Source organism: Phyllobates terribilis, unplaced genomic scaffold, assembly GCF_046119375.1.
Source record: "Phyllobates terribilis strain yellow unplaced genomic scaffold, ASM4611937v1 Scaffold_5__5_contigs__length_657084704, whole genome shotgun sequence".
Classification (NCBI taxonomy): domain Eukaryota; kingdom Metazoa; phylum Chordata; class Amphibia; order Anura; family Dendrobatidae; genus Phyllobates; species Phyllobates terribilis.
The window spans coordinates 25,515,831-25,533,834 of record NW_027362765.1 but is presented as its reverse complement, the minus strand read 5'-3'; the positions used below and the strand labels follow the sequence as shown (position 1 = coordinate 25,533,834).

Sequence of the window (18,004 nt, the reverse complement as noted above, 5' to 3'; positions counted from 1 at the left end):
TTTGCGCTTGCATTCCAAAGACTGGGGTAGGGACAACTGAATGCTGCGCTGGTACAAGGACGTGGTTGCTGACATTGGTGGTTGCAAGTGTGCAACGACAGGTGCAGGGTGGAAGCCATATTCGCCTGCGTCATGTACAGAAGATTGGCGTGCATGCACAACAGCGGGACAGGCAGTGGTGTCACCCGCAGACACGGTTCCTGGACCCTGGTGTTCGGCCCAACTAGTTGGGTGCTTTGCTGTCATGTGCTTGAGCATGTTTGTAGTTGTTCAGGCTTGTAGTTTTGCTGGCATAGCAAATGTTGTAAATGGCCTTTTTTGGGTTAACTGGACAGTCTTTAAAAAAGAGCCAGACTCGGGAAGACCTAGCAGTTGGACTGGCAACTTCCCTGGTATTGGTGTTTTGGGGAACAGTTGCCGACTTGTGTCTGTGGCCACCCCACTGCTTCTTCCTGCCTGTTGTGGTGGTATGGCTCCCTCCCCTTCTGCGCTGCTGTCCTCGCAATGCATGTCACCTTCACAGATTGGGTCAGTGACTTCATCGTCCACCACCTCGTCTTCCATGTATGCTCCCGGGTCCTCCTGACTTTCTGGCAATTGTGTCTCATCATCATCCATCTCTTGTTACAGTAATTGCACTTTCTCACTATCGCTTTTGTGTGATCATGGCTGTTCAAATATTTGGGCATCACTACATGCGTCTCCTCATGCCCCGCTTAAAGCTTACAGAGCGAGAGTCCAGAATCTATAAATGGAAATGTGAACAGCTCTTCGGAGTGTCTAGGTGTGGGATCACTTCTCTCCAGGCACTCTGCATAGTGGGAGGAAGGAGGATCAGGGTGAGGAATATGTGGTCCAGACTCACGGCTACTGAGGCTGGACCATGTGGAAGACAGGGTGGTTGTGGTGGCAAACTGACTGGAATCATTATCTGCTATCCAACCAACAACCTTTTCACACTGGTCTGGCTTCAATAGTTGTGTTCCATGGCCCCCTAAAAGGTGGGACGGGAAGGTTGGTCGACATGTGGGTGCTTGATGTGTTCCATCAGCAGGCACAGTTTTCATCTTGTTGCCCACGGCCTCTGCCTCTGCGTGCACCATTAGCATCACGCCCACTTCCCTGTCCCTTACCACTCGCTTTGCCCATTTTAAATGGAGTATAATATTTTGCAGCTTGCAAAAAATGTCAAGATTACCCCAGTAATATTTGATCACATCTGATGATCAATTTTTAACGCAATGGCAGTATATCGATGCTATTGGTCAACAACCAAGTGTGGATATGTTTTCAACGCACAACTACCACACTTTAAATGGAGTATAATATTTGTCAGCTTCCAAAAAAATTCAGAATTAATACTGCAGTAATATTTGACCACCTGAGATGTACAAATTTCTCTGCTTGCACAATACAGCAATACTATTCAAATCAACCAAATCTAGCTGTATGCTGCTAACAAGCAAATGGAGCAGTAAAAGTGCTGTATTATATTCTTTTTCACCTAAATTATCAGGATTGAGAGCAAAAAGAATACTATTAGCTTTGATATCTAGGGCTTTTGATAGGAGTTCGAGCAGCAAAAAGAACGTGCAATGGACCCTATTCTGTACTATAATAGGTCTCCACAAATTCTGCCTAACTACCGATTAGAGATGAGCGTTGTTCTACTCGAACTGTTCGCCAATCTCAAATTCGAGCTGTTTTGGGCGGTGTTCGAGCCGTTCGGCGAACACGAACAATTTGAGAAAAATTCGGCTGTTCGAGGTTATGTTCGATAACTGTTCGTGCACCAAAATCATAACTGGATTTTTTCTCAGTAATGATGAAAATTAATGTTAATACGCAGTTTGAGTGTACAGCGGGGTGGGGGGAGGGGCAGGGGATGGATCTCTGCAGGAACAATGAAGATCTCCATTTTTTTTTCTCTTTCCCGCATTTGCAGTGGGGAGGTGCAATCTGTCAGCCTATCAGCAGCGCACAGCGAAGTGCTTTTTTTCACACAAGCAAGGGCATGTGTCATTGGCAGTGTATGTCACATGTCCTTGCCCTATAAGACCAAGCCATTTTCCCCGTCGCCACCATTTTCTCACTGCTGCAGCTGCGTGTTAGACGGCACCGCTGTTGCTGTGTGCGCTATACCTTGTTAATTTCAAGCCAATTCTCGCACAAATATACAGATAGCTTGGGAGTAGGGAATAGTTGTGATTGCAGTCCTTTTAAGGACTAGGTTACAGCATTTCCTACGACTTTTATCAGGGAGGTCTGTGCTCTTAAATAGATAGGTTGTGGGAGTAAAGACTAATTGTAATTGGAGTCCTTTTCAGGACTAGGTTACATGAGTTCCTATCAGTTTTTGCCAGGCAGGTCTGTGCCAGTGCTGTGCAAGTTTTTTTCACAGCATTTGGCTGAATCTAGCAAAGCTAATCCTTTTTGGCCTATTGCAGAGTGTGTTAGTCAGTGGAGTAGCCTATCTGTGTTGCAAGATATAACACCTGTGTATAGAATACCAATTTTTTTACTGCACCTAGTGAAGTAAAATCTTTTGGGCATAGCATCATTCTATTAGTCCATCTATACTGACCTCCATCAGGTTGCAAACTGAATATAATTTTTTTCTGCATCTAGCTCTGAAAAAATATTTGGGCTTCTAGCAGTGTGTGGGACTTGGTCTATTAGTCCATCTATACTGACCTCCATCAGGTTGCAAATTAAAAATAATTTTTTTCTGCATCTAGCTCTGAAAAAATATTTGGGCTTCTAGCAGTGTGTGGGACTTGGTCTATTAGTCCATCTATACTGACCTCCATCAGGTTGCAAATTAAAAATAATTTTTATCTGCATCTACAGTACCTCTGAAAAAATATTTGGGCTTCTAGCAGTGTGTGGGACTATTTGTATTAGTCCATCTATACTGACCTCCATCAGGTTGCAAATTCAAAATATTTTTTTTCTGCATCTAACCCAGCCAATAGTTTTGGCCTAATACCACAGTTTGGCCACTCAGCTCTGCTCGGTTACCATCCATTGTTTTTTTGTGCAAACAACTCCAGAGTTGTGAATTAGTTAACCACCAAAATGAGTGGAAAAAGGCCTGCTGCTGGTGGAAAGGGGAATAGGCGTGTTGGGAAGGGGAAAAAAGGTTGTGTCCGTGGGGTAGGTGTTAAAGCAACAGTAACATCTGCAGAAGAAAGACCATCTTCCAGCCAAACTAAAATGTCTACTTCTTTTAGCGGACAATGTGATAAGATCCCTTTCTTACGGCCACGCCAATCGCTACAAATTCCAGATGAGGCACAAAAACAGCAGGTGCTTCAACGGATATCAAGTGCTCCTTTAAGTGGGCTCTCCTCCACATCAACTTCAACATCACAAATACTCCAGTCCTCAAAGGTGTCACCCAAATCGCACTTGCTTCCTCACAGCTCCCAAATCTCCAGCTGCCCGTCTGAGTATGAGGTAGAACAGATGGTTGAGTCTGCAGAGCTGTTTACTCATACTATAGCCTGGGAATCAGAGGTCGACTCCAGCGCTTCTGTGAATCCAGACGAGGAAATGATCTGCACTGATGCCCAGAATCTTTATGAGTCGGATCCAGGACCAGACGCAGAAGGTTCTGACCATAATGTAGACCCTCATTCCCAAACTGTAACTCCTGTTGGTGGAGACAATGAGGAAGACGATGATAAGACTCAAATACCTGATTGGAGCGACAACTTTAGTTTTTTGTCAGGGCAGGAACAGGTTGGCTCTGAGGACGACGGGTGTGATAACGCACAGGGTGATGATGATGAGGTTGGAGATCCCACTTACTGTCAACCCACAGTCAGCCAAGAGATGAGGTCAGCAGAGGAGGTGGAGGAAGATGCTAGTGACGACGAGGTCAGGTTGCGCCTTCCTGGACAGAGACGTAGTACTGGAAGCACGTCAACAACTGCATCCTCAAACACAACTCTGCCTCTCACCACAAGTCGTGGTGGCTCTTCAGGTCGCATGGGTGCTAAGCCTTGCATAGCCTGGGCATTTTTTCAGATCGATAAAGATGACCCAACTCGTGTTATCTGTAACATTTGTCAGCAAAAGCTAAGTAGAGGCCAAAAAATACATAGTTTGAGTACTTCATGCATGAACCGGCACATGGACATGAAGCATAAGTTGCAGTGGGAAGCTCAGTGTGCTACAATGCGGCCTAGCCGGCCGGGCCAATCACCGTCTGCCATATCTTGTGCATCCGCGGCCTCTTCATCCTCTGTGACTGGGGGGACAGCAGTCACACCTGTTTTGGGGCGCAGACCTGCCACCTCTTTACCCGCAACAGCCAGCGTGATTGGCAGGTCAACATTTTCTTTGGAGGTGGTAACACCAGCTGGTGTTGAGCGCTGTCCGACATCGATAGCACCACCTTTGGATCAAGGCAACCTAACATGTCCGCCTGCATCTTCCTCACAGACCGGCAGTTTGCCGGAGACACCCTTATCAACCCCGTCTAAGCACAATAGCCAGCCCTCGGTCCCTCAGATGTGGACAAGTAAAAGACCATTTCCTCCTAGCCATGAGAAAGCTAAGAGGTTGAATTTCACCATCTGCAAGCTCTTGGCTACAGAAATGCTGCCTTTCCGCCTGGTGGACACAGAGGATTTTCGAGACCTTATGTCCGTCGCAGTGCCCCAGTACCAGATACCCAGTCGGCACTACTTCTCAAAGAAAGGTGTGCCTGCGCTCCACCAGCATGTCGCACACAACATCACCGCTTCTTTGAGAAACTCTGTGTGTGACAGGGTGCATTTCACCACAGACACTTGGACGAGTAGGCATGGACAGGGGCGTTACATGTCGCTGACTGGGCACTGGGTAACTATGGTGACAGCAGGACAAGGGGCTGCTGTCCAAGTCTTGCCGTCCCCACGAGTTGTGCGTCAATCCTCTTTATGTCAAAGTTCCTCCACTGCTTCTGCCTCCTCAACCTCCTCTCGGTCTTCCACCTGCACCCAAAGCCTGTCTGGTCATGCCACAAGCTTTCTAACTGTGCAGAAGGGATCCTGCACACCTCCTTACTATGCTGGCAGTAGGGCTCAACGTCATCAGGCGGTTTTTACATTGAAATGTCTGGGAAATGTGAGTCACACAGCTGAGGAGTTGTGGTCAGCTCTGGAGAACCAATTTCATGAATGGTTGTCTCCACTGGACCTGAAACCAGGGAAGGCCGTGTGCGACAATGCTGCAAACCTGGGTGCGGCCCTTCGCCGGGGCAATGTCACACACGTGCCTTGTATGGCTCACGTGTTGAACCTGGTTGTCCAGCAATTTTTAGCCCACTATCCCAGACTAGATGGCCTTCTGCAGAGGGCACGGTCGCTGTGTGCTCACTTCCGCCGTTCGCATCCCGCAGCTCAGCGACTTACATCTCTACAGAAGTCGTTGGGCCTGCCACTTCACCGGCTAAAATGCGATGTGCCTACCCGGTGGAATTCAACTCTGCACATGTTGCAGCGACTGTGGCAGCACCGACAAGCCCTGGTGCAATACGTTCTGACGTATAGCCTGGGCCAACGAGATTCAGAGGTGGGGCAAATCACGCTGGAGGAGTGGTCTCAGATCAGGGACCTATGCACCCTTCTGCACAGTTTTGAAATGGCGACGAAGATGTTTAGTGCTGACGATGCCATTATCAGCATGACTATTCCGGTGATTTACATGCTGGAGCACATGTTAAACAGAATTCGGAGTCAGGTGGTGGCACAAGAGGAGGTGGAGGAAGTAGAGGAGGAGGAGTTGTATGCGGAAGGGCTAACATCTGCAAGGTCCAGACGGTCGGCAGCACCAAGGCGGCAGGCATGTGAGGGTGGGGGAGATGGTTTTACCAGGGCGCATGGTAGCAGCCAAACTAGTGAGGAAGGTGCAGGAGCCCAGGAAGAAGTGGAGGACGAACTGATGGAAGACTCATCAGATGAGGGAGACCTTGATCACATTTCTGTTGTGCGAGGTTGGGGGGAGAGGACAGAGAAAGGAAGCATGATTGTTACCTCGCCACCAACACAACAGGGACTTGGTGCTCCTGGATGCGCAACACACATGAGTGCCTTCTTGCTGCACTACCTGCAACATGACCCTCGAATTGTGAGAATTAGAAATAATCCTGACTACTGGGTTGCCACACTGTTAGATCCCCGGTACAAAAGTAAATTTGCAGAAATTATTCCTGCCATAGAAAGGGATGCACGCATGCAGAAGTATCAGCAGAGACTGTTGCAGAATCTTACATGTGCTTTTCCACAAAATACCAGTGGTGCACGTAGTGAATCTCACAGTTCCAACTTGCCAACCGTGGGACCGTCAAGTGTTCAGCACTCAAACCGTAACAGAACCACAGTATCTGCTGGTAACATCAATTTTGCGGAATCATTTCACCACTTTTTTAGCCCATCCTTTGCAAGGCCACAGGAGACAAGAAGTCTGACACATAGTCAACGCCTAGAGACGATGGTACAGGAGTATCTCCAAGTAAACATTGAAGCCACGACTGTGTCACTGGACCCTTGCTTTTTTTGGGCTTCCAATCTGGATAAATGGCCGGAGCTAGCCACTTACGCCTTGGAGATCTTGTCATGCCCCGCAGCCAGCGTTCTGTCTGAACGTGTGTTCAGCGCTGCTGGTGGTGTGCTGACAGATAAGCGCACGCGGCTCTCCACTGATAATGTAGACAGACTCACGTTCATAAAGATGAACAAATCATGGATCCGAAACGACTTTTCTACCCCTGTGTCATCCTGGGGAGAGTAAAAGCTTGATGATTGGTTAAAATCACCCTACCAACCGTTTTAAGCTTTCAAATTACTAATCATGTTTATCTGTATCTTGACTGGAAAATAATTTGGGCTTTGTAGCAGTGTGCAGCACTGATCCTATTAGGCCATCTATACTAAAGCTTCACCAGATTTAAAATTAAAAATAATTTTTAGCTGCATCTAGCCCGGAAAATAATTTTGGGGCTCCGAGATGCGCAAGGCACATAAGTGCCTTCTTGCTGCACTACCTGCAGCATGACCCTCATATTGTCAGAATTCGAAGTAATCATGACTACTGGGTTGCCACACTCTTAGATCCCCCAAACTTTTCGATCAACCTTTTCATTTTAATAAAGACCAAAAAAATGGTCATTTTTGAAATTATAAGCATTAGCAGGTTGTTAGAAACTGAAATCAAACAGTTTTCAACTCAAAACTTTATTCTAGGTGATGTTACATTTTCACATAGGACCCCTTGTTCGAAAGGAGCTTCTGAACTCTCTCGTCCATTGAATTTGTCAGGTTTTGGATGGTTTCTGCTTCAATTGTTTTGCATGAGGACAGAATACCCTCCCAGAGCTGTTGCTTAGATGTGAACTGCCTCCCGCCATCATAGACACTCCTTTTAATGATGCTCCAAAGGTTCTGAATGGGGTAGAGGTCAGGGGAGCATGGGGGTCACACCATAAGTTTGTCCCCTTTTATGCCCATATCAGCCAGAGATGCAGATGTTTTATGTGCAGCATGAGATGGTGCATTATCATGCAGAAAAATGATCTTGCTGTGAAATACACGGTTCTTCTTCTTGAACCATGGCAGGAAGTGCTGTTTGAGAAAATCCACATACATTATGGAGTTCATCTTTAGCGCCTTCAGGGATCCTAAAGGGGCCGACAATCTCTCTCCCCATGATTCCAGCCCAAAACATTACTCCACCTCCTCCTTGTTGGCGCTGTAGCCGTGTTTGCGTGGGGTGTCCATCAACCAGCCATCCTCCACTCCATCCATCTGGACCATCGAGCGCTGCACGGCACTCATCCGTGAACAAAACAGTTTTGAAATCAGTCTTCATGTAATGTTTGGCCCACTGGAGCCGTTTCTGCTTGTGTGAAGTGGATAGAGGAGGTCGACAGGATGGCGCATGCACAGCTGCAAACCTCTGAAGGACCCTGCATCTTGTTGTTCGGGGGACGTTGGAGACACAAGCAGCTTCAAAAACTTGTCTGCTGCTATGACAAGGCTTTTTTGCCGCTGCTCTTTCAACCTGACGTAATTGCCTGTAGGAAAGAGTCCTCAATTTGCCCTTATCAGCACGCACACGTGTGTACTGTGAATCAGCTACATACTTCTTGATTGCCAAGACACTTCATCCTGATCATCGCACAATGTTGATTGTAGTCATGCCTTGACCTAAACACTCCACAATTTGTTGCTTCTCAGCAGTCGACACATCCTTTTTCTTTCCCATTTTGGCAGAAAATGTAGGCTGCTTAATAATGTGAGAGAGCCTTCTTAAGTAGTCTTGCCTTTCATTGGACACACCTGCCAAACTAATTAGCACAGGTGTCTGCAATTGCTTACAGTGATATAAAGAGCCCTGACACACATCACCATCAATGAGTTTAACTGACAAACAAACAAATTCTTCCCTTATCACTCCTAAACACTTTTTGTATAATAATTTGGAACGCAGTGTACATGTGCTTTTCCACAAAACACCAGTGGTTCACGTAGTGAATCTTACAGTTCTAACTTGCCAACCGTGGTCTGTATGGAGTTGTTCAATAAAGGGCCCAAAATTAAGATAACATAGATGGGAGAGGTCTCTATGCATAGGAATTCCTAAGTATTTGATACCCTGTGAGGGCCAGGCAAAGGGAAAGTTGGACTGGATGGAATCCTATATGGATTTGGGGAGGGAGACATCGAGGGCCTCAGACTTCGCTGCATTGATTTTAAAATTTTACCATGTAACAAAGTGATCTATTTCAGCCATAACAGCATGGATGGATATATACTAGGACATCATCAGCAAATAGAGAGCACTTGTACTCGGTGCCTCCCACCTCAATCCACCTAATATTGGGGTTATGGCGAATTGATGAGAGCAGGTGCTCCGTCACTAGGATGTATAAGAGAGGGGACAGAGGACATCACTGCCTTGTCCCATTGGTGATTGTGAAAGGTGATGAAAATGTTCTGACGCACCCCCTGGGCCTTGGGACACCCGGAGCCGGACCCTTTTTGGTGGATGCTGGTGGTTGTAGTCTTCGTGGCGGCGACCCAGTTCCGTGGCTCAGGGCGGTCAAACCAGTGGCGGAACTATTTATGTGGTTTTCATGTTTAAATGTCCGACTACGCCACCCGTGGATTGCGGTCAGAGTGAACCGCCGCTACAGGGCAGACGACTGAGGCTGGTGTTGTGGGTGCAGCAGAGCGTAGCATAACTCCCCACGGGAGGAGTATAGCCTCAGGGCAGTGTATGCGGAGGATGGGGGTGATGGTGCAGGGCAGCAGCAGTAACGACACGGAGTCAGTGATGCAGTTCAGGGCCTTTACTCACAGTTCTTATTATCCAGACCACGTCTGCAGGTAACGGCTGCCCACGTCGTACTGTGCTCACCAGGTGAGGGGCTCAGACAACTCCCAGATAACTTTGGAGCACTTCACAGGACCCCCTTTGTGTGTCCTTTGTCTGGCCTTTCTTACCAACACTTCTGTCCGGCTGCCTCGGGCCTCCTCTTGGTAAACTTGGCGCCAGTTTCCCTGACCCTATGTGGTGCCTTCCTAGCGGGTGTAGCGAGGGGCTGCGCCACATAAAATGTCAGAGCCTCCGGTTTCTAGCTGAGGGTCGTTTCCTGCCTCCACTAGTTCGGGGACCGGTCTCCCCCTTTGGCCTGACCCCTCCACGCAGTTGGATTCGGGCGTGCGGTGGCGACTCGCCCGTCCGCACCCCTGGGATCCCTTCATTCCTCGTTCCTGGAGCCTTCTCCGCTCCTCTTCCTTCCTTCTCCCTCTTCCAGGCCTGGGCCTCTGTTACTAGGCCCGCCTCCGGAGCAGAGCTCATGCAGAGCCCCTGCTCCCTGCCACTTCTGCTCAGACTTCTCTGCACTGAACTAAGATGGTGCCCACCTTTTATACTCCCTTCTCAATGCACCCAGGAACTGCTTCCTCCCTGCTCCTGCACTACAGGGTTCCCCTTCCTCAGTGTTCCCTCCCCCCACTCCAGCCAGGGACAGGGACTGTCGTGCCCATCTCAGGGGCATATTGGTCGCCCTGCCCCACGGCAATGTGGTGTAATGCATGCAGGTGTCGGGTCCTGATCCACACTCCATCCTTACCTGAGAGTGAGATATCACACCTCTGGGTGAGGTGCAATACGTCTGTAGCAACCGAGCCCTCAGGGTGCTACAGTTCCATTTATCTTCAGCCTAGGTGACGTATTGCGATACAGGGCCGTGATTTTGGCTATAAAAGGGTCCCCTAGACCCCTACCCCAAGCTTTTTAAGAGAATCATATATGGCGTGCCAGGAGACTCTATGGAATGCTTTCTCAGCATCCAACGAGAGTATCTAATTACAAATTTTTAACTGCATCTAGCCCAGGAAATACTTTGTGCCTAGTAGCAGTGTCTGCTAGTGAGCGGATTATCCCGGCTGTTAAGCAAGCTGCACCACCTGTAGTTTAGACACTTAATTTTTTCAAAGGAAATGCTTCGGGACCATGGGATACTTAGTGAAGAGCATCAGGAGGCACCCCAAGGCATGGGGGCTGGGACTGGCAGTAGGATGCCTTGCGGTGGACAGCCGAGCTCGATCCTTATAAAAGCTTTTTAACTGCAGCAGCTTTAGTGGACGCTACTGGAGCTGGAATTACCGCGGCTGCTGGCATGAGACTTGCCCTCCAATAGATCCTTGTAAATGGATTTAAAGTGTATTCATTCAAATTAGAGAGACAATTTAAATTAAAAAGCTTAGAGCTGCCTCCACCACAGGGGGGCTCGCTCGACCCACCAGCGGACAGGCACCAGTATTTGGAGAGGGGGGCTGGCCGTCAGGGTTCACCGCGGCTCTGGCACAAACCCGGCGACACGGAGGTGGCACGGGCAGGAGCGGACTGGCCATGTCGGCTTCTCACTTTTTGGATTTTAGAAGGGCATGACATGCCTATATCTGTGTCTCCCCCTCCTTTTACTCCTCCACCTCTTTTATTTTCGCATGACTATATGTACTTGTCACTTTTCCATGTGTTAGTTATGTCTTCTGAGCAGTTTGTCAGCTTTTGGACACCTTTGAAGGTGTTTTCTATGTGTTTCTATGTGTTTTTGTTTGCCTGCCATTGGTTTTAACGGTGTTCGACGAACAGTTCGGCGAACACACGGGTGTTCGACGAACCGAACCGAACTCGAACACTACGGGGGTGGCTCAACACTACTACCGATAACAGCAGGATTAGTATTCATCAGAATGAGCCCTTACAAGTACTGTTAGTGTAGATGAAATTAATAATAGTGGTGTGGAATCCCTGTTTTAAAATAAGCGCCAATTCTTTCCCTTGCTGAGCAGCACCTCTCCCTACGCTGCCTGTTTGATGAGTAGACTGTGACGAGCATAGGGTTCCGGGATGATGCTATACGGCCAGCCAATCACTGTATTGCCACAATCAACATGGCTGTGGCATTACAGTGACTGTCAGGCAATCCCTGAATGTTAATTGGCTGCCTAAAAAGCGCCAAACATGCGGGGCGGGGACTCGAGCTCCCGCCAGAACATTCAAAAAATACTCGCTGTATAATGAGCATCTCGAGCACTGTGATGCTCGGGCTAGTAACAAGTAGTGATGAGCATGCTCGCTCATCACTATTAATTACCTTTACTGTATTTCTACTTTAGATCAGTAGCATTTTTCTAACATTCTTTTTTATATTTCAATATATATTTTTTTATCCTTTTTTCAAATAGAAGGATTACAAATTAATCAAAACGTTTGTGTTCAATTAAATTTACAGAAGCTAGTTTTTGGGTAGCAAATCACTTTTGAAATTACTTTGAGGAGCCTCCGTTAAATTACATTATACTGGATCCAGTCCTTTTGTGATAGATTTATTCCTTTGACAAGCTAAAAGCAGACACGTTTCGTGGACGTCCCGTCGATTTCTTCAAGTATAGCTTAAGAGAGGTTATCAGCAGGGAACATATATACCATGGTAAGTGCGAAAAAACTGGTGCCAAAATGCCAGCAGCTTTTTTTTTTTTCTAAAACAAAACTTTACATATTCCTTAAAACAGTGTGTCTGATAGTGTCATTAGAAGGACACTCCTAAAAAAGTAATGAGAGTTGTATAAAATTGGAAAAGGCTTAAAATATCTTCCACATAAGTTATAAAGAGTAAAATATATATATATATGTAAGAAAATATATAAAAGTTTTTCGTATATACAGTACAGACCAAAAGTTTGGACACACCTTCTCATTTAAAGATTTTTCTGTATTTTCATGAGTATGAAAATTGTACATTCACACTGAAGGCATCAAAACTATGAATTAACACATGTGGAATTATATACTTAACAAAAAAAGTGTGAAACAACTGAAAATATGTCTTATATTCTAGGTTCTTCAAAATAGCCACCTTTTGCATTGATGACTGCTTTGCACACTCTTGGCATTCTCTTGATGAGCTTCAAGAAGTAGTCACCGGAAATGGTTTTCACTTCACAGGTTTACCCTGTCAGGTTTAATAAGTGGGATTTCTTGGCTTATAAATGGGGTTGGGACCATCAGTTGTGTTGTGCAGAAGTCTGGTGGATACACAGCTGATAGTCCTACTAAATAGACTGTTAGAATTTGTATTATGGCAAGAAAAAAGCAGCTAAGTAAAGAAAAACGAATGGCCATCATTACTTGAACTCTCCAGCACTCTCAAAAAGATATCCGCAAATTCCATTCAATAAGTGATCTCCCACACCTAGCCACAATGCTCCGGTGTGGTCATAGGCTTTCTTCCCACTCAGGACCGCAACACGCCAGTGCGATCCGCAATCATCAAAAACATAGAAGAGAGCAGCCCATGTCAGTTAAATTCTTCATTTGCCGGGTTATCACCCCCTAATGGAGCAAAACTATTTCAGACTGTACTGCAACACGCGTTGCACAAGAGGAGATTCCGTCGTATATCCAACTGACTTACGGGATCATTGAGTACCCATTTTCATTATCTCTACTATCCAGGATAGTAAACTATGTGAAATTAGATCTTAGGAGGAGCACAAAATACTATCATACCCTTTCCTCTTGATGCGGTTAATTTAATTTAATCACTGCTTTGGCTTTATTGGTGACATGAAGCATATTTATATTTCATCCTGACAATGGGGACACGGACAAGATAGGAAGCATATGCATAAACTGGTCAGGGTTACACCATGAACATACACTTTAATTATGCTAATCCTTGTTAATGCGTTCATACAGTTGTATCCCTCCTATATTTTTTTTTTTACTCTTTATAACTTATGTGGAAGATATTTTAAGTCTATTTCAATTTTATATAACTCTCATTACTTTTTTATGAGTGTCCTTCTAATGAAACTATCAGGCACACTGTTTTAAGGAATATGTAAAGTTTTGGTTAAAAAAAAATAAGCTGCTGGCATTTTGGCGCCAGTTTTTTTGCACTTACCATGGTATATACAGTATGTTCCCTGCTGCTAACCTCTCTTAAGCTATACACTTGAAGAAGTGGACAGGACGTCCACGAAATGCGTCTGTTTTTAGCTTGTCAAAGGAATAAATCTATCACAAAAGGACTGGATCCTGTATAATCTAATTTAACGGAGGAGCGCGGAATTACTGACACCTTTCATCATTCTTCTGCATTACCCCAGCTGGACAGCACACACTCCCATACTACCAGACTGGATGGTAGTACTGGTCCCAGCCACCCTATTCTTAGTGGCTGGACAGAGTCTGCGCCGCCCAGAACTTCTGGTTACAATGTCTCCTCCATCACCAACGCCACCCGCAGAATGAATGATGGCGGCTGCTGGTGATAGAAGCAGACACTGCAGGAGCAGATCCCAGAGGAGATATGACACACCATTTGTAGAAGCTCCAATGTTACCGAATGACGAAAAATAGAGCAGAAGAAAACCGTGAACTCATCTATATGAGTAGTGACTATTTTGACAGCTGAGTGGGGGCTTGTTTTTTGTGGTAACCGTTTTTATTAGTATCATTTTCGCTTACATAACATTTTTTGTTCTCTTTTTATTCCAAAATTTTGGAGGCAGAATGAACAAACAGTTGAACACCATGCTCCATTGGTTCATGCTATGACGTCTTCTAGTAGACTGTGAACTGTCATTGTCTTAGTGAATAATTCAATTTTGCTACATAACTTCCCATTTCTATGGACCTTTTGAGTAGAAATGTTCAAAAATATAAATTTCAAAGATATTTTATTCAAAAGTAATAATTGGTTTTATTCTTGGCAGATGCCTGTTCCAGGAGATCAGATGGACAACTGACATCTTCAATTTTTAAATCAGATGACCTTGAGATCACACAGGATACGATTGAACTGAATGCCATTACAAGTCAGGAAAGAGGCATTAAAAAACAAACTTCTCTTAAAACAAAGAAGCCAATTACACTTTCAGAGTATGGAAATAGTTTTCCCCTTGAAACATCTTCTGCTAAACATCAAAAAATTCACACAGAGAAGAGATTTTCTTGTTCCACATGTGGGAGATATTTTAGTAAGAAATCAGATCTTGTTAGACATGACAGAAATCATACTGGGGAGAAGCCATATTCATGTTCAGAATGTGGGAAATGTTTTACACAAAAATATAATCTTAACAAACATCAGAAAACTCACACAGGGGAGAAGCCACATTTATGTTCAGAATGTGGGAAATGTTTTAAACAGAAATATAGTCTTGTTATTCACCAGAGAACTCACGCAGGGGAGAAGCCATATTCATGTTCAGAATGTGGAAAATATTTTGTAATGAAATCATTCCTTGAAATACACCAGAGAACTCACACAGGAGAGAAGCCTTTTTCATGTTCAGAATGTGGAAAATGTTATGGACAGAAATCAAACCTTGTTACACATCAGAAAACTCACTCAGGGGAGAAGCCATATGTATGTTCAGAATGTGGGAAATGTTTTGTAATGAAATCATTCCTTGATATACACCAGAGAACGCACACAGGGAAGAAGCCTTTTTCATGTTCAGAATGTGGAAAATGTTATGGACAGAAAGCACACCTTGTTAGACACCAGAGAACTCACACAGGGGAGAAGCCATATTCATGTTCAGAATGTGGAAAATGTTTTGTATTGAAATCACACCTTGTTATACACCAGAGAACTCACACATGGGGGAAGCCATATTCATGTTGAGATTGTGGGAAATGTTGGGCAGATAAATCGAGTCTTGTTAAGCACCAGAGAATTCACACAGAGGAGAAGCAATGTTCATATTAAGAATGTGGGAAATGTTTTGAACAATAATGCTGTTTTGCTAAACATCTAAAATTCCACACGGGGAGAAGCCATGATCAAACCTGAATGTGAAAGATAAATTACTAGAAAACATATTATGTTAAACATTAAAAATAATGCACGTGGGGAGAAACTATATATTTTATTGACAAATTGTACAAAAACCATATAACAGTAGTATAATTACACGAGAAAGGGAAATTACTTTACAGCTTAATGTATTTTTTGGATCATTAGACGCACTTTTAACACAAAACATTTTTGCTAATAAGTAATTGGCTCTTATAGTCTGGAGGCAGATTCCTGTGATGGAGGAGAACGCTCAGTGTCCTCCCAATCACTGAGCAATCTTTTTCCTCCTGCCCCACACTGATCTATGTGATCGGTATAGAGCAAGTGAGGAAAATACAGGGACCTACACAAACGCTTTACCTCCTGAGGGATCAGCTGAAGAACCTTTCACATGGCCTGGAAGGAACTGCAAAATGGACTAATGCATATACAATGTATGTGTATGCAAATGTGCAGTAGAGCTTTATGTGTATATGTAGTAAAGCTACAGCGTGGTGGCTCAGTGGTTAGAACTGCAGCCTTGCAGCTCTGGTGTTCTGGGTTTAAATCCGACCAAGGAGAACATCTGCAAAAATTTTGTATGTTCTCCCCGTGTTTGCTTGTGTTTCCTCCCATACTCCAAAGATATACTGATTATGAATTTAGATTGTGAGCCCCAATAGGGACAGCAATGATAATATCAGTAAAGCGCTGCCGAATATGATGGCGCTTATAAGCAAAGCATAATAAAAATAAATAGAGCTGTGTGTATGTAAATGTGCAGATGTAGCAGAGCTGTGTGTGTATGTAAATGTGCAGAGTATCCAGCAGTGTTGTGTGTGTATATATGTGCTCTGCAGCTTGCTCATTAATGTCCGTGCTGTGACGCTATATGTATATATAACACATGTTGCAGAGAAACACCATCAATAGATATATTACTTCCCTACTCCACCCCAGTGCATTACAATTAGTGATATTAACTCCTCCACTTAACACCAGGGAATATTTAATTAGTAGAAAAAATGTTTTTCCTATTTTCTATTATTTAAACCTGGGGTGCGTCTTATAGTCTGAAAAATACAGAATTAGAATTATATAATTAGAATTAAAAATATCTGCAGTTACTAATATCTTTCATCTAATAAGCAAATAAAAAGCAATATTCTACGTGCACTGAATATTTCACATATATATACAGTACAGACCAAAAGTTTGGACACACCTTCTCATTTAAAGATTTTTTCTGTATTTTCATGACTATGAATTAACACATGTGGAATTATATACTTAACAAAAAAGTGTGAAACAACTGAAAATATGTCTTATATTCTAGGTTCTTCAAAGTAGCCACCTTTTGCTTTGATGACTGCTTTGCACACTCTTGGCATTCTCTTGATGAGCTTCAAGAGGTAGTCACCGGAAATGGTCTTCCAACAATCTTGAAGGAGTTCCCAGAGACGCTTAGCACTTGTTGGCCCTTTTGCCTTCACTCTGCGGTCCAGCTCACCCCAAACCATCTCGATTGGGTTCAGGTCTGGTGACTGTGGAGGCCAGGTCATCTGGCGTAGCACCCCATTACTCTCCTTCTTGATCAAATAGCCCTTATACAGCCTGGAGGTGTGTTTGGGGTCATTGTCCTGTTGAAAAATAAATGATGGTCCAACTAAACGCAAACCGGATGGAATAGCATGCCGCTGCAAGATGCTGTGGTAGCCATGCTTGTTCAGTATGCCTTCAATTTTGAATAAATCCCCAACAGTGTCACCAGCAAAGCACCCCCACACCATCACACCTCCTCCTCCATGCTTCACGGTGGGAACCAGGCATGTAGAGTCCATCCGTTCACCTTTTCTGCGTTGGACAAAGACACGGTGGTTGGAACCAAAGATCTCAAATTTGGACTCATCAGACCAAAGAACAGATTTCCACTGGTCTAATGTCCATTCCTTGTGTTCTTTAGCCCAAACAAGTCTCTTCTGCTTGTTGCCTGTCCTTAGCAGTGGTTTCCTAGCAGCTATTTTACCATGAAGGTCTGCTGCACAAAGTCTCCTCTTAACAGTTGTTGTAGAGATGTGTCTGCTGCTAGAACTCTGTGGCATTGACCTGGTCTCTAATCTGAGCTGCTGTTAACCTGCGATTTCTGAGGCTGGTGACTCGGATAGCAGAGGTGACTCTTGGTCTTCCTTTCCTGGGGCGGTCCTCATGTGAGCCAGTTTCTTTGTAGCGCTTGATGGTTTTTGCAACTGCACTTGGGAACACTTTTAAAGTTTTCCCAATTTTTTGGACTGACTGACCTTCATTTCTTAAAGTAATGATGGCCACTCATTTTTCTTTACTTAGCTGCTTTTTTCTTGCCATAATACAAATTCTAACAGTCTATTCAGTAGAACTATCAGCTGTGTATCCACCAGACTTCTGCACAACACAACTGATGGTCCCAACCCCATTTATAAGGCAAGAAATCCCACTTATTAAACCTGACAGGGCACACCTGTGAAGTGAAAACCATTTCTGGTGACTACCTCTTGAAGCTGATCAAGAGAATGCCAAGAGTGTGCAAAGCAGTCATCAAAGCAAAAGGTGGCTACTTTGAAGAACCTAGAATATAAGACATATTTTCAGTTGTTTCACACTTTTTTAAGTATATAA

The 18,004-nt window shown here is 44.6% G+C and overlaps 1 protein-coding gene across 1 annotated transcript in view; it reads left to right on the top strand.

Annotated features, from left to right (window-relative positions):
* LOC141271770 (gastrula zinc finger protein XlCGF66.1-like) overlaps positions 1-16,674 on the top strand; it is an 85,815-nt gene extending 69,141 nt beyond the window's left edge. The window contains exon 7 of the mRNA XM_073681895.1: positions 14,283-16,674. Within this exon, the coding sequence (XP_073537996.1) occupies positions 14,283-15,199 (917 nt within the window). The 3' untranslated portion in view covers positions 15,200-16,674. The remainder of the gene's footprint in view (positions 1-14,282) is intronic.
* The last annotated feature ends 1,330 nt before the right edge of the window (positions 16,675-18,004 follow it).